This window comes from Leptonotus elevatus, chromosome 18 (assembly GCF_054856555.1).
Source record: "Leptonotus elevatus isolate MCC_2025b chromosome 18, RoL_Lele_1.0, whole genome shotgun sequence".
Classification (NCBI taxonomy): Eukaryota; Metazoa; Chordata; class Actinopteri; order Syngnathiformes; family Syngnathidae; genus Leptonotus; species Leptonotus elevatus.
Window position 1 is genome coordinate 9,040,046 of NC_141256.1, and position 16,464 is coordinate 9,056,509.

General features: G+C 39.0%; 2 protein-coding genes across 6 annotated transcripts in view; one reads left to right on the top strand and one right to left on the bottom strand.

Annotated features, from left to right (window-relative positions):
• tmem121ab (transmembrane protein 121Ab) overlaps window positions 1-14,227 on the bottom strand; it is a 46,276-nt gene extending 32,049 nt beyond the window's left edge. Inside the window, exon 1 of the mRNA XM_086061521.1 lies at window positions 13,976-14,227. The gene's annotated coding sequence lies outside the window, so the exon portion shown is untranslated. The remainder of the gene's footprint in view (window positions 1-13,975) is intronic.
• The window catches only part of LOC147158491 (uncharacterized), a 54,938-nt gene extending 39,118 nt beyond the window's left edge, over window positions 1-15,820 (top strand). For 2 of the 5 annotated variants that reach the window (XR_015090926.1, XM_086061523.1), the window contains exon 5: window positions 6,587-7,795. Coding sequence is in view for 3 of the 5 variants with exons in the window: in XM_086061523.1 (XP_085917649.1) it covers window positions 6,587-6,708 (122 nt within the window). In the remaining 2 variants the exon portion in view is untranslated. Of the gene's footprint in view, window positions 1-6,586; window positions 7,796-14,550; window positions 14,658-15,758 lie in introns of those variants that run through there. The other 3 variants (XM_086061522.1, XM_086061524.1, XR_015090925.1) reach the window with 2 other exon arrangements.
• Window positions 15,821-16,464: the final 644 nt, after the last annotated feature.

Genomic DNA, 16,464 nt, shown 5'->3' on the forward strand with positions numbered 1-16,464 from the left:
AGGTGATCTCGGTTGATATAAAATGATTGCAAACAGGATAATGTGTCATGAGTAACTTGGCTATATTCCACCTTTATTTATTACACTTGTTAGGAGTATTGATCGTGCTAATATGATAGGGTCGTGTAATATGGCACTAGAAACACTCATGTCCATTGATTGGTCAACAGATAATCGTCAGTAATGTTTTGACGATGGACTGAAGAGATGGATGGCTAAAACATGACATTTAAAAACTGTGCATTGCCAAAACTTCTTTTGCATATGAACTGATGCGTTTGTTTAAGCAAAGCAAAGGTACAAACATAAGATGGCTATAAACTCACATAGAACAACATTAAGAATGACTACCCAACTAATAATAATATAAGAAACATGTAGACTTACATGACTAACGTCAGCAGCTTGATATAAACAGAGTAGCACTGTGGCAACATGTCCTGTAGACAACATAACAAAATGGAAAACTGCTCCGCTAGAAATCGAATCCCCCAGTGACCCCTAGTGGCCGGAGGAAACCTCTACACACTCCATTTTAACGTGGTTCAAGCCAGACGTTGGTAAAAAGAATAACCAACCACCCAAGCATTTAATTGTCAATCTTATGTTAGCTTAGCACTTAGCATGGCTTCTCCGTCGTTTCTGGCCATCTCTTTGTGAATATTACACATCTTCCATAAACGGCGTTTATTCGTCACCACACAGGCAATGATTACTGATTTAGGAGTAATTCGGCGACAAAATTAGGCGCACTAATAGCCAGCCGAAGCTGTTGCTAGCAAGCGGCTGATGCGTATGTAGCACAGAGCATTAGCCTAGCGAAGCTTTTTAGGACCATTCTTCTTATTATTCAACTTTTTTTTTTTTACGGTTGTCTCTGCATTTAATTCTTCGTTTTGCTATTTAATGTGGTAAAATGTATCGCAAAAATGCCAATTTTGACCCGTTAGCCGCGTATATCTCGAGTACACCGTTAGAACACATCACAAGTATGTAGGCCTACGCCACTTCATACTGCTACACACCCAGCAGTGGAAAATGGAAGTCTGATGGAGTCATAGCGATTCGCACCATACTGTGGCAAATTGAACTGAATTTGCCCATTGTAAGTGTGTTTGGTATAATGGACCTGTTGATGATAACAGCCTTGAATCGAGTGCTTCATATGTCAGGCAAGGCGTGAATTGTTTCATCTTTATTTATCATTGTTTTTGCCCAGCTAATTGCAGAGTAGAGCGGCTTGCCGAACGTCAATTAGCGCACTGCTGAGTTGAGAGGCAGTCAAACGGTGAGAGAAAAACTGCTCATCAATGGGTGGAAAAAAACAAAACAGGTGCAACAGCATTTATCTGTTGACACTTTCCCCATCCACTTTGTGGACACAAGCAGTATATTTAAGAGCTACATGACTGCTGGGTGCGTGTTGATGTTGCTTCTAAGTGCTGCAAGAAGAAAAGTGGCAAAACAGGGAGGTGAGTTGAGGTTATAGGGAGCGATGGCTAAAGGGAGAGGAAGGGGATGAGGAGGGAGCGAGATCGAGCGAGACGAGTTCCTCCACAGCCTAGAGGCAGTGACACACTAGCAGATGTTTCTGCCTCTCAACGCCAACAACGCGCATCTCCCCAGAAAGCGGCTGCCGCTGCGAACTAATCAGTTCGCTGGTGGCGGCTGCAGCCAGGCTGACGGAGACCGTCCTCCGTCACAATTGATCTGCGTTGATGCTGATTTACGCTATTGTTACTGTTGCTTTCAGGCTGGAGCGCGGAAGGCAGTAATCCCGCAGAGCAGGCCCCATACAGCAGGGTTAAAGCCCTACTATGGCAGAGCTCACCTCATATGCCTCACAAAGATGGCGAATTTGCGCCGTTCTGGCAAAGGCCAGCGAGTAACAAACGAGAGGGGAATGCTGAGGGGCTGCACGGCACAGTGCGGGACACAGTCTGTTGGCTCGCACTTCTCTGCTGCCTGCCGCATGTGTGTTTATGCTGCAATTAAATCACGAGAGCCCTGCTTGTAGAGCACTGCGACATGGAGTGTCGACAAGCCTAACGCCGGAGTCCCTGGGCCCGGTTTAATTACAAACACTGCAATTAAAACACACCTTCCACAGCACTGCAAGAAAAATATTGTCCTGAAAACATTGCCACGGTTGAATATCCATTTCAATCCAGTATAATAATGATATAGTATAATAATTATGGGTGTCAGGCGATTCAAAATTGTCATCGTAATTTATTGCATGACTTCAACAGTTAACTCACGGTTAATCGAAAATGTTATATCTGTTCTAAATGTATAATAAAATGCACACTAAAAATATAAGTTTTCATACTCTTGTAAATATAAAGGTGGGAACAAAATGTTTGATAGAAATATGGCTGCATCTTTTAATCATTGATAGTCATTTCATAATTCATAAAACTGAGTTAAAATTAAAAAGATGTACTGTACAGTAAAAAACGAGTGTGATATTGATTTGTGTTGGTCATTTTTCTGCCACTAGATGGCATAATTGCATTGGTAAGACATTGGTGACAGCTCAGTGCATTTTTCTTTTCATATTAAGAGCTATCTAATCTTTAACATGAAGTAACTTGTGAATTTCTGCACATTTTTACAATTGTAAAGTGTCTCCACAAATATATACGTTATTATTAAATTCATTACTGCTAAATTTTGACTTGGATGTGTCTGCTGCATTGCGACTGGAATTCCCCCACTACAGGTTTTCCAAGTAAGGGGCGGTCATTAATCAATTAATTAACTCAAAATTAATGCACTAATTTTGACAACCCTAATAATAATAAAAGGTATGATCATAAAATAATTCATCAGTGTAAGACACCGTCAACAGCTGAATGGTCTTTTTTTGTTTGTTTTTTTACCCCTCTCAGAGTCACATTGTTGCATGTATACACACACAGAGCAAGGAATGTTGTTTACTTATCGGACCATGCCATAATTAATTAACATCTACATCACTGCAGACGGCATACGGAGACGCATAATTGCGTGCAAGCAAATGCCTGCTACTTCTTCCCAAAGTCAATCAACATGTTACACAATACAGTGGCGGCAGTACAATGTATGTCATCTGTCAGCGCTTGGACTTTTTGCACTGGAGGGTCACTCTTAATGTCCCGCTGCGGACAAAAAAATGGAGAATAGCTGTTGGATAGATCGAGTCTGCTTCCTGACTAAGGTCGAGGTGCCCTTGAGCAACACCCAATTCAAGAGGAGCACTGTTTGCACGCCCCCGCAATCTGAAATCTCTCTTTGTATTCCTGCATATGTGTGATCTGGAGCGGCCAGCCTCATAGTTCTGAGGTTATGGGTTCGAATTTCAGATCTGGGTTTCTCATGTAGAGTTTACATGTGAGTTGGTACTCTAAGACCAATTCTCTAAGACGGCCAAAATCGAAAAAACATATACATTTGTAGTTTCACAAGCAATCCCCAGATGAGCAATGCAACTTGTACACGGAATTGATCTGGACGTCATTATTTTTACACACAGCCTGAAGTTACGGTTTGTTGAGAACATAGACCAACATAAATCAAAAAACGTGCTGAGTACGACACACATTCAGCTACTGGTAAGTCAAACACATATGACATGGATTAACATCCTAGAACTTCATTAACTGCGCCACACAATGCATTCTGGGAACACTATATTTGCAAAACAGGTAGATATAACATGCCCGGAATTCATACGGGCAAAATGTTGCCGCGTTCGATTTGCATTTGTGTTTTTTGGAACAGGATGGATGGATATTTATAGTTGAGCCCCGCTACTTTGGCTTTCCTCCACCCGTTTCCCCCCAAAAAACTAAAAAACATAGTGAACGTCTTTTAACGTCTTTGGCGCCCCTCCGTAGGATTTTATTAAACGTTATTTAACGTTTTTGGCAGTAAAAGAGTTAATGAACAACTATTCCTCATAGCTATTTTTTTTTCTTCTTTAAATCAGCCATTGACTGGTGAACAAGTTGAAGATCACCTGCGATCCTAATAAGGTGAATAATTGTCTTTTTGGAAAGAAGTAGCTGTGAAATGCAAATAAATCAGAGGTCCACTTGTGTTCTAGAATGGATTATGCTTTGAATTTCATTCAACAAATTGGTCCCAGTTGCGCTCTATCAAATTTTATATTGCCACTTCATGACCATTCTGCAAACGTTGCTTACAATGACAACAGAATACAGAGCAAGAGAGAACCCTCATCTTTCATAACCTTGAATTAGAAGCCATTTAAAGCATGACCGGATAGATACAAACTAGGGATTTAGATTTACAGATTGCTGTGAGTTTATACTGAGCGTTATTACATTAAGTCCTAGATTGCACCTGATTTTTATTGGTCGGCCTCTGCCAACCTTCTCCCAAATTAATGAAACATCGACGGTTTAGGGCAAACAAAAAGCCTGCCACACACACGCACACACACACACACGTCCAGACATAAGCCCATCAGACCAACACATGCTCAGCACACTTGCACAAATGTATGCTCACGAACAGCAGCGCACAATACACCGTATTAAGTACCATCTGGACAGGAGCACACATTCAGTCAGTGATGCAAACGTGAGCGGAGCAAAAGTAACACCAGAGGCACGAGCACAACTCTTGACAGCCCTGTTACGCACGGTACAAGAAGCGCGTGCGCTCACAGATTAGCCAGGGAACACGTTGATGTGGACAGAGCAGCTATATTGTGATCAGTTTTTTGTAAGTGCATTCAAAATAAATACAATGCCTCCTACTTTTTTTTTTACAGGTTCCTTTACCTGCTCTCAAAGGCAAGACTTTCAGCAGTAGAATATAAGGCATGTTAAAATTGATAGACTCTGGAATGCTTCCAGCAACATTAAATCACATTTCCCTTTTGGTTTTATGTCTTCTTTTTAACGTGATAGAGGCAGGCTGGCAACCACTGACAAACAATAGCATACATGTTTGAAAATTACATGTGCACGAGTGCATAGATAGAAAACGTGATTGTTTTTCAGGATCCAGCAGAGATTTGAGGCTGATTCGGTCTCAGACAACAATAAAGTGCATTTTATAATGTGCAAATTTGTGACAATCTTTCTCTCATCTCTTTGTACGGAGCCTTGAGACATTTTGCTGTTTACTTGTCAAAGGAATCTTTCAGCGATATGGTGCTCTGAAGGATTTTCCCGCAAGATTTTTTTTTCTTCATTTGATGTTGAGAAATAAAATTGACGGAAAAGCACATAGAAAACACAAGCGCATAAATGAGTAAAAACTATTTTAAGGGTCAAATGAGTTCTGAATATGGCCGGAGGGATTTTGCAAAGGTGATACTTGGTTTGGTGGATGAAGGGAGGCTCACATGTTGTAGTAATAAGGACAAAATGTTATATCCCAATAGAAATAATTTTGACGTCCTGATATTTACATCCTGTGGTTTCCTTAATATCACATGAAATCCATGGCAAGTTTCTCTTATCTTTTCTGTATTTATAAAACACATTTTGTCACAGGTGTGGAATTAGGACCCAAACGCAGGCAAGACACGGGTGTTGGGAAACAAAGAGTCTTTATGTACAAAAATACAAAGTCACAACAGAGAGCAACTGCATAGCAACCTCAATTCTTCAACTCCCACCTGCTTGCCTACAGAGCAAACAATAGCCATTAGACTACCACCTCTAAGGTCCTGGTCTTTGGGACACCCCCTACCAAATTACAACTGATCTATGTCAGACAAACTGGGTCCCCACAATTCCTCAACCTTGGACTGCAGACCTACACACCCCAGCAACACCACTGGGAAGTTTGCAGACGACAAAACAGTGGCAGGGCTGATCACTGGTGGCGAGATCATCACTACTTAACTCATTCATCCCCAGCCAAAAGAAAGATTAGAGTCTCATCTTTCATCAGGAGAAAAAAGTACATATGTATCTGTTTCCGTTTTGCAGCAATTAGCATAAGAATTTAGTTTCACCATTATTCACAAACCTGTTGAAAACACTGGCAAAAAGAGCTTGTTGCAACATGGCCCTGGTTGATCTCTTATGCTCTGTTGCCACCTGCGGGCCGTGTTTCATCATAACTACGATTGCTTTAAGCGACCTCTTCAGGTCAGAAGCTGCATCAGAGCCTTCTGTATGCTCTAGCATAATTATTTTTTTTAAACCGTATAAATACATTTTTGGGACCATGGCAACATTTCAAATAGAACGTTTTTATACGTTTTTGGGAGTTAACAGTTTGAATACACTGGCAAAAAGAGCTTGTTGCAACATGGCCCTGGTTGATCTCTTATACTCTGCTGCCACCTGCTGGCCGTTCTTTGTAATAATCAAAGCCTTCTGTATGCTCTTGCATTAAAAAACGTATACATACGTTTTTGGGAGTGAAGGACAAAGTATTAAAAAAGCAGTCACACATGTTGGGTTTGAAATGATGGATGTGTTGATAGGTGTGTGAATGAAAGAGGTCATGACTGAACTGTCTGTGGATGCATCAATGGATGGATGACAAGTTGCATGTGTAGACAAATATCAATACAACTTGTAAATACATGTAATAAAATTGTATTTTTCATCAGCAGATGAGGCATCCTTGGACCAATTGGAACAAGGCGTCAAGCTGAGGGACCAACATTATTTGAGGAAATACAGTAAACGGCGCCTACGATGTCTTATCCCGAGACCAGACTGTGGCACTTGAGCTGATGTATTTTCCCATCACTTGTGTATCTCTGATAACCGCTTAGTCGGGGTGCCGCAATGGCTCCAATATTTCACGACTATCCACCCTTGTGTGGTTTTCACTGTAGTGTTGGGATACTTACTGTATATGGCCGGTTTTAACATGGATTGGTCTCTAAGTGAAACTTTTTGCTTAACGTCTCATGATGAGATGCAAAAATGGAAAGTACGAAGAAAAAAAAGTTAGAGCTAGAGGCAAGAAAGCACCCACGGTCAAAAAGATGAGGAAACGTCTTTAACTGCTCTGCGGATGGGACACATTTTATCACACCATAAAACCGATCGTCGTCCCACCCGACCTGGCAGTTATTAGTCAAAAGTCGCTGTGGCACTTTTGTTTTCTCCTCTTAACAACATTAAGGGATTAGGTCTTTGATTTGCAATTGTCCACATATTGTAACTCTGCTTTATTGGCTACTAAACACCGAAGCAAGCATTTATTTTCACCAAACCTCCTATCCGGTTTTTTTTATGTATTAGTAATCGTTTTGACCTCATCCCTGCATAATTTTTTCAACAGGCTATCTAATTAAAGCGAGCTTATTTGAGGAATCGGGTGCACTTCAACAGCAAATCTCCTTGATGCGCTTATTCAAATGTTTTTTTGTTTTGTTTTGTATAAAGACATTTTAAATGCTAGGCTTAGATAAAAGCTTGATTAACACAAACAGGCTTAATTAAGTGCAGCCGGAATATAGTAAATCATTGTTATTAAATATGAATTTGATTTACTTGCACTGTCAGTCAAATGGGCCCCAGGTCACACAATTTGGAACTATTTTTTTGTAATATGCCTGATGACTCACATGAGCGCTTAGTTTGTGTTTTTTTTTTTTTTCTGTGGCTTATTTGCAGCACTTGTTGAATGAAGTAACCGGTCTGTCACCATACAGTGTCACCACACATCATCATCGGTTATTATCAAAAGTTAAGGTATTGTTTTGTTGTTGTTTTTTTCTCACTATATAGTGATTAACTTATTTCACCCAAAATTTTTCTTCACAAGAATATGGATTGTGAAATAGGATTTAAGCAGCAAAATACATCTCGGGGCGGCCATTTTTTCACTTGTCCACTGACAATGACATCACAGTTGCTCTGGGCTCAGATAACAACCAATCACGGCTCAGCTTCAGAAAACAGGTGAGCCATGATTGGTCGTTTTCTGAAGCTGAGCCGAGATTTGTTGTTGCCTGAGCTGTGAGCAACTGTGATGTCATTGTCAGTCGACAAGTGACAAAATGGCCGCCCTCTGAGATGGATAGAAATAGGTGTATTTTGCTTCTTAACACGTATTCCACAAACACAGAATTTAATCAGAATACGGTGTTGAAAAATGTGTTGGATTGTTTGTATGCTTAACATTAGTAGTGATTAACTCAGTTTTACATTTTTCTACTATAAGAATGTTAAAATGTTACTTTCAAAGTGGCAGCTGTTAAAGGTTTGATTATGGCAACAGTTTATTTCAGTCATAGGGGGCAGCAATTTTGGAAAATAAGCTAATTGAGACCCCCTCCCTCCACCTCCCAAAAGCAATTTAATGAGCGATTTCCCCCCGAATCTATTTATAGAGCAATTTAAAAATATCAAGTTTATAAATCAGAACCAACCAAATACAACTTTTTTGTTTTTTTCCTTAAAATGGTAGCCTTTACAATTTGATTTAAATTTGATTAATAGGTAATAAATACATAAATTAGAGATCTCAGGCAATTAAAAATTTTAATTTTATTGCATGACTATAATTAACTCACGATGAATTGCAAATCAATCGCACATTTTCTATCTCAATTGATATCAAAATTTACAATAAAATGTACCATAAAATATTTTTTTGCTAATTTTTCATACTCCTGTTAACATAAAAGTGGGAAGAAATGTTAACCTAAGAGAAATATGGTTGCATTTTTTTTAGTCATTGATACAATAATTTCATAACAATTCATAAAATTGTTTTAAAAGGACAAATATGTACTGTACTGTCCATAACAATTCATAAAATTGTTAAAAAAAATATTAAGAGCTAATTATTTAAAATGAAGTAACATTTTTAAAATTATTATTTATTTATTTAATACATACATATATTTTTGTAATTATTATTATTAGCTTACATTCAACCTCGTGTCTACAGTATGTTGTTTACATTTTGCCTTGTGAGCGTGTTTGCTTTTATATTTTCCTCCCCTCTCCCACAAATGTCATGCTCACATTAGAATAGATCACAACACAATCCATAATAGATTGTCTTGTTAACGAGCTTTGCATTTCTGATCTACAATTACGGCGTGTGCAGTATTTGCAAAGAAGTTCCAACATGCGAAGTCTGGAGGATGCTTTTCCCTCGCGTCTCCCTCATACAGCATGGCCGTTATTGATTGACCGTGCCGTTTGGCCATTGATCGGAGTGCAAGCCATTAGGTCAGGGAGATTATAGCCTTGCAAAACACGGATTTCCAAAGTGGAAAACCATCGCCTGAAATCCGCTGCAGAAATGAACAACGTACAAACTGCATATGGTGCACCGGTCGATGATGAGGCCAACAAATGTACAGCAAGTATGGCATGTGCGAGCGTAATGCAGAAACAGACGGAGCCCTCATTTAGCTTGTCCTGCCACTGCCAAATTTGGATGTTTCTCAAAGCGTGTGGTTGGTTTCGGCCCGCGTGACAGCCTCCCACATTGTCTTCAGCCGATCATTCAAATTGACCACCAGTCACTATGCAGCGGTGATGGGGGCGGAGTCAGAGCCCGGGGATGATTGGTGAGGGGGCTGAGTGGATGCGCGCTACTTCAGTCAGCTATGTGGCTTTCTGCTCATGTATTTATAGCAATACTGTATTTAATTGAGTTTCCAGCGGGAGGGCTGAATTTTAAAGAGCCCCATAAATGGAATTCGAGGCATGCAGAAACACAATCGGTGGTCGCAATAAGCATGCAAAGTGCACAATCATGAAAAGCAGCTCGCTCTGTAATCTGTGTAATGCAAAACATTTGAAATGGAGCACACCGGCCTGCAGTGTTTTGGATGCCAAGAAGTGTTTGGCTGACCTTAAAGGTTGTTCTTTTAAAATGTTAATCAATTCGAAGACTGGGCTCGTCTGCATTGTAACTGATATCGTTGATTTGATGTACCAAGGTTTTTTTTTTTTCCACCACAGTGTTATGACGAGAAATGTTACATGTATAATTATAATTAGGGCTGGACAATAAATCGAATTAATTCGATTCATCGTCATTTCTAAAATCGAATTTGCTAAATTGTGAAATCGAGTTTTGTCTTCTGAATTATTAAAAGCTGTTGTTCTTTTGTTTGTGAGTTGTAATTTTGATGGGTAGTTTACAAGACGTAGCTACTTACTTGTGGCATTTAAGCACAAATATTGGAAGTTAAGTTAATGTAAAAACTGATTTGAATCAGCATACATTATTGTTGCCCTAACATTTTGCACAGGAATTATTTTTGAATGAATGAAACCTTTAAATATATTTGTAAGACGTTGGTGACATCTCAGTGCATTTTTCTTTTCATATTAAGAGCTATCTAACCTTTAACATGAAGTAACTTGTGAAATTCTGCACATTTTAAAAATTGTATAATACAACTTGATCCCAGTCTCCATAAATATATGCATTATTATTAAATTTATTACTGCAAATTTTTTTAATGTGGAAGTGTCTGCTGTGTGCGACTGGAATCGGTCATTAATCGCACGTAAAAAAATTTTTAAGGAACTTGAAATTAACTCAAAATGAAATGCTAATTTTGACACCCTAAATTAGAGCAGTCGATAAAAACTGCACAAAAGGCGAAGCCAATTGTGCGGCCTGACCCCTGCAGGGTCACGATTCAAACATTCATTGTCTGTTTATCGGATAATATTGAGCATGATAGATTAATTTAAATTTGGCTCATCATCCACATAATATAAATGAGCAATCTCTATACAGTCGAGCCCGGAGCTTAATAAGCCTGCCGCCTCCAAATGTGACTTCTTTCAAGGACGCTGGGGAGGAGCATCCCCGCTACGATTTGCACTAAATTCTTGTCACTCGCAGCTTGAGCCGACATATCAGACACAGTTAACGCCGAGCCGAGCGTTATCACGCATTCAACGCAATCAAAAATCCTAATTAGCGTCATTAAAATTGACACTGTTAAATCGGAGACTTCATGAAAACGTGCGTTTACGCTGTCGGGGTGAGTTGACTGCGTATTCTCAGCTCTCAAACCCAGCTACAGTGCTGTAGGCTAAAAGCAGGAGGGTGTGGGGGGGGGGGGGGTCTGGGTCACCTCTTATCCACAGCGAGCCTGGCATGTGCATTTTTCTCCCTTTATAGAGTGTGAATTAATTTCTCAGTGCAAAAGAGCTGCAGCAGTGGAGCACGGAGGTAGCGAGAAGCGATACCGGGTGGCCGCGGCGCGGCACTCGGCAATCGTAAATAAAAGGTCAAACGTTTAATCCCAGCTCAAAGACGGCGTTGAGTAAGAATTAGAATGTGTGAAAGTCCTGATGGTGGTGTTCAACATAATGGTCTTTTTGCAGCACTTGGCTTTGGCTTAGCAAAGCCTGGTTGTAGCTTTCAATACTTAGCATGTATAACATTTTGTGGGCCACTTTTTTGCTGCATACAAAATACTAATTCAAAACTGAATACTGTATTTGATTACCAATATCTATTTACATTTAGAGGGTATAAATGAAACAAAATGTAGTTGTTTTTCAGGGCTGATACTAATTATTAATTGTCAAAGAGGCCACACTCTAAAAACAGTTGGGTCAAAAATAACCCAACTATGGGCCAAAAATGGACCGATCCTCTACTTGGGTCGATTTGACCCAACTTTGAGTCAAGAAATGGGTCTTTGAGCGTAAATATTGGTCAGATCCATTACTTGGGTCGGAAAATTGGGTCCTTTTGTATAACACAACCCAGAACGTTGGGTCAAATTGACCCTCAAAGTGGATCGCTCCATTTTTGATCCATAATTGGGTTACTTTTGAACAAACTGCTTTTAGAAATTAGAAAAAAAACAAAAAAAATCTAACTCTTTGTCAAAATATTTTTAAGCATATGTTTATTGAAAAACTTTTAAGATTTGCACAAAATGTTTATTTATTTATTTATATGTATTTAATTTTAAATCTTACACGATAGACACCTTTTTTTTTTTTAATGAAAACAAAAAGTTCAAGGAGCTCCCAGGCTCTTTGGCACGTCTTAAACAGTTAAATGAAAACTTAAACACGTGAATGGCTCCTTATTGTTTTCTACAGTAAATTTAAAAAAAATCCGAAATTTTAAAATAATTGAAATGCAAATAAAATTTCACCTAACATTTGGTTTTTAATTCAAATAAAAACAGAAGGAGCAGAGAGTTCCCAGGCTCAGCAGCATTTCTTAAAATTTAAATAAATAAGATTTAAATTGAACTATTATCGGGAATCAGATTATTATTTGTTTATTTTTAACGGTAGATGCCGATATTTGCCATGAAGCTGACTACCGGCACAGATAATCAGATAGGCCTCTAATCAGTCGATCCCTAATCATTATTTTTAAATAATACCAATGTTTAATTAAAAAATTTGGCATCCAAATCATATTTAGAAGAAAAAAAAGAGCCAAGAATCAACAACCACGCCATTTAGCTGTTCAAAGACATAGTAAGGGACTATAGCGCAGTAAAGAGGCGTTTTCTGTTCAACATCATCGTCATTGCTAAACAGTGGAAGTAAAGAAATCAAATCATCTGTAAGCCATTTATTTTTAAGTTATGATGAGTTTGAAATGAGGTTTGAAATCATAGTTTAGGGATATATTTATGAATCAAACAATCAACTCATTCACTGCCATTGACAGCTTTAGACGTCAAAAATTATTTTTAACTATTTCTATTGGTTTAAAATGTTTTCCTCTTTTGTTAACAAAAGTATGAAAACCTAGAAAAAGCCTTTTTATTGTACATTTAGAACAGATATAACATTTGTGATTAATCATGAGTTAACTATTGAAGTCATTACAATTAAAAAAATTAATCGCCTGACGACTTAATTTAAAAAAAATATATTTTCTTTTCTTTTTTTAAATATTTTTTTTTTCAAAAAAAGATTATTAAAACACCATTTAGCTGTTAAAAGACTAATAAATATTAAATATAAATATTTCCCCCCCTAGGTTTTCATACTCTTGTTAACAAAAGTATATATATTTTTAAACTAATAGAAATAGTTCAAATGAATTTTTGACGTCTATAGCCGTCAATGGCAGTGAATTAGTAAATATAGGCAATTCTTAAAAAAAAAATACTGGCAAATCTTTACAGTGAATCCTTGTTTACGCAGCAGCTGTGTTGTCATGTGACATTAGATGGCAAAGTTATTCACTGTAATTAAGACATCACTGTTGTGCTAGCATATGTTTGGCTACGGCTTGCATATAACGGAAGTCTTCATAAACAGAGGACTTCCTTCAATCAACTGATTAAAAAAGCCAATTAATCAGTCTGCATGCAACAATCACAACTGTTGTGTAATTATGATTGTATAGATGCAATATTTCAAGTCTTAAGATTATAAATCAACAATGATATGTGGAACAAAAGATGAATAGCTTAATCATGCCATTACACAAATTTCCTGTTGACGTCATTGTGTCAAAAGTATCACATGAACCCAACATATTTTTAGACACTATATAAAATATTCATGTACTGCCAACAAGGAAAGAGCCAGGGTGACTTTCTCATTATTTGACAGTCACTTTGAAATATTATCGGTGTTAGTAGTTTGGTGTCGCGGCCATATATTTTCTCGGTGACCCTGCTTGTCGGTGTGCGTGCGCGCGTCCGCGTACGCAGGCGCTAGCCGGGCGCGCGCTCGCCGACTCTTCAGAATGAACAGCTGCTGACGAGCTCCTCACACTCGACGGCGACAAGTAAAATTGTGTTTAACAAGACTTTGAACACATTGTTAATACACCGCCAAGGGAATTGGTTAAAAAAAGAAAAAGCTGAACGCGCATAAACGCATCGTTTATCACCAAGGGAGACAGAGACAGAAGCGGAAAGTCACAAACTGGAGCCGGTAGGAAGTGACAGCGATGATAAAACACGCTTTTTACTGCACTTATATATTTTTTTGTCATGTCATGCTCAACAGTGTGTTTTATTCCCTCCATCTGTCTATGACACAAACGAACCTGAACTCTGCTGGCTTACCGTCAATGGACGACTAGTCTGTCCAAAGTGTTGAATCTCATCGCAGGCTCAGAAGAGAGGCTTTGTAAATCCGTTCTGATGCTGCTTAAAATAAAAAAATTAATTATAGGAATAAAAAAAAAGAAAAGGGGTCCAAACTAGTAATCTCGTCGTTGAGTTACACGGAAGAACGTCCCGTTGTCGGTCGCGTGCCCGACGAGAAAGATTTCAGACATACATGGCGAGTCCAATCTGCAGACTACAGTCAATCGCTTTGGGTGAGACTCTCTCTCCCTCTCTCTCTCTCTCTCTCTTCCTCTCGCTCCCTCTCTCCTCTCTCTCCCTCCCTCCTCTCTCTCTCTCTCTCTCTCTCTGAGAGACATTTGCCTTCTTGTGCCTTCTTCGGATGTGATAAAGAAGTATTCAATTTGAGTTAATTGATTGCAACACTGCCAAATAAAAAAAAAATACTAATCCAACCCCCTTTGCATGTAAAATAGACTAAGCAAGAAAGAGTCTTGCCTTCGCTTCGCTCACTAATAGCACACGTACGTTGCTGAAAAGAATTGAATTAATGGCCACTTTTGTTTATATAGGAAGAGCAGCCATCTGGATCGAGCACCCCCTGCCCTGTCGCACCATGTGCAGTAAGAAGGGAGCAACAGTTTGCAAGAGAATGTGCCATAAAAATTGGCAGTAAGCTGTAAGTAGCACTGGCGGAAGGATTAGTGTCGAAATAAAAGAACGACTGTTCTAATTAATTTGGGACTGCAAGTTTGCAAGAATTGCAGCATCTCCTGGGGTAGTAAATAAAATGGAAATATCACGATTCGGGCTGGGTCTGTTTTGCAAATCTGGCTCCATTATTTACAATATTTATGATTTTCTTTTTTAAATGTCAGCACAGTCGTAAGGTACGGAGTTTGCACTTCTCTCATTCCCGTTCATATCAGAGCGGTCGAAGAGAACGCAGTCCTTGACATTCATTGCTGAAGACGAAATTACTGTTTCACTTTGGAGGTGTAATTCTCGCAAAATCCCGTGGTGCGAGATCTTGTAATTGTCGTCTAATCTCATGAAATGTTCTCGCGAGAAGTTCGTTTATGGAAAATGGATGCCCAGAGTTGTTTCCTTCAAGGTGTTGCTACGATGAAGTAGGCTTTACACGATCAGGATTTTTTTGTTCCGATCAGCTAGTTTGATAGAAATTGATAACCGATCACCGATTTGATTAAAAGATGCAGCAATATTTAAAGTAGACCTTAGACCAATCTGATTGGCTGGATCGGGATCGGGACGATATTTTGCATTTTGATCGGCTCAGCGAATTAAGACATTACATGACATTATTTTTTTTCTCCATGCATTTCAAGGGCCGTCAATTATACGTGGATTTTTTTTTGCTATTTGTGGGCCGGGCCAGACCACCACGAATGGCGCTGGTCAACTATAGAGTAAATATAAAAGTTATTAAAAGACATTTATCTTCCCCCTCATTGGACGGGATCGGACATTTGGTGGTAGTGTTATGTGTGCGCGAACAACTCATTTATGTTGTTTGATCCCTGTTTAGCTTGTAGCTAAATTGCTTTGTGGTTAAAAAGGCTTGTCATCCCCAAAGGAGGCAGGTCCGACACAAAAACAAGTGGCTATTTGTCCATTACTTTCAATGCATTGACTAGTGTGTTTCCGTTACACTTTTGCGAAATTTTTCCAATAAATGCCAAAAACCACCTCTTGAGAGCGGAAATTTTTTTGTGATATTTGAGAGGTTTTTGAATTTTTTATGTTTCTATTGGCACAGAATCTGTCTGCCTGCACCTCGATGAAATCCACCAAAATCCCGTTTCACCACCTGCGCCACAAGTAAGACCTGGTTTTACCAAGTCTACCAAATTCACAAATATGGTCAACTAGACTTGCCCCAGCATGAAAATGACAATGCACCCGTTTTAAAAATTTGGGTTTATGGGCGCCCTGACTACGAGATAGTTTGATTCATTAGTAATGTAGTGGTTCATATTTCTGCCTTTTTCGTGCATGCAGGTTTAATTCCTTGTCAGTTCTCAAATTTGATCAGTCCAGGGTCTCTCTCCCCCATAGTGAAGGTGTGATAAGTAAGCAGTGTATAAAATGGATGGACAAGAGTGATTTGGCATGCAACACTAACTCATGTAATCTACTTTGAATGATGCGATTAGACATTAAAATCCCATTAAGCACGCACAGGTCAAAACCTCACAATTGAGTGCTTTGGACTCAGAAGTGGCTGCCCCTTCGGAAATAGAGTGATCAACTATAATCGCAGTTTTGATGGGCACAGTTGATTGCCAAGGTCAGCATGTTAACAGTGTCATGGCAACATAATGCTTAGTGTAAATGTTGACGAGGACGTGACCTATATGATTTACATAAGCTCTCCCAAATCTTTTTTTGTCTGATTTCACATTTGTGGACTGGTGGGGAAAACAAAGGGAAAAAAAATGGCTGCTTTCTTTTCCATGGATTGG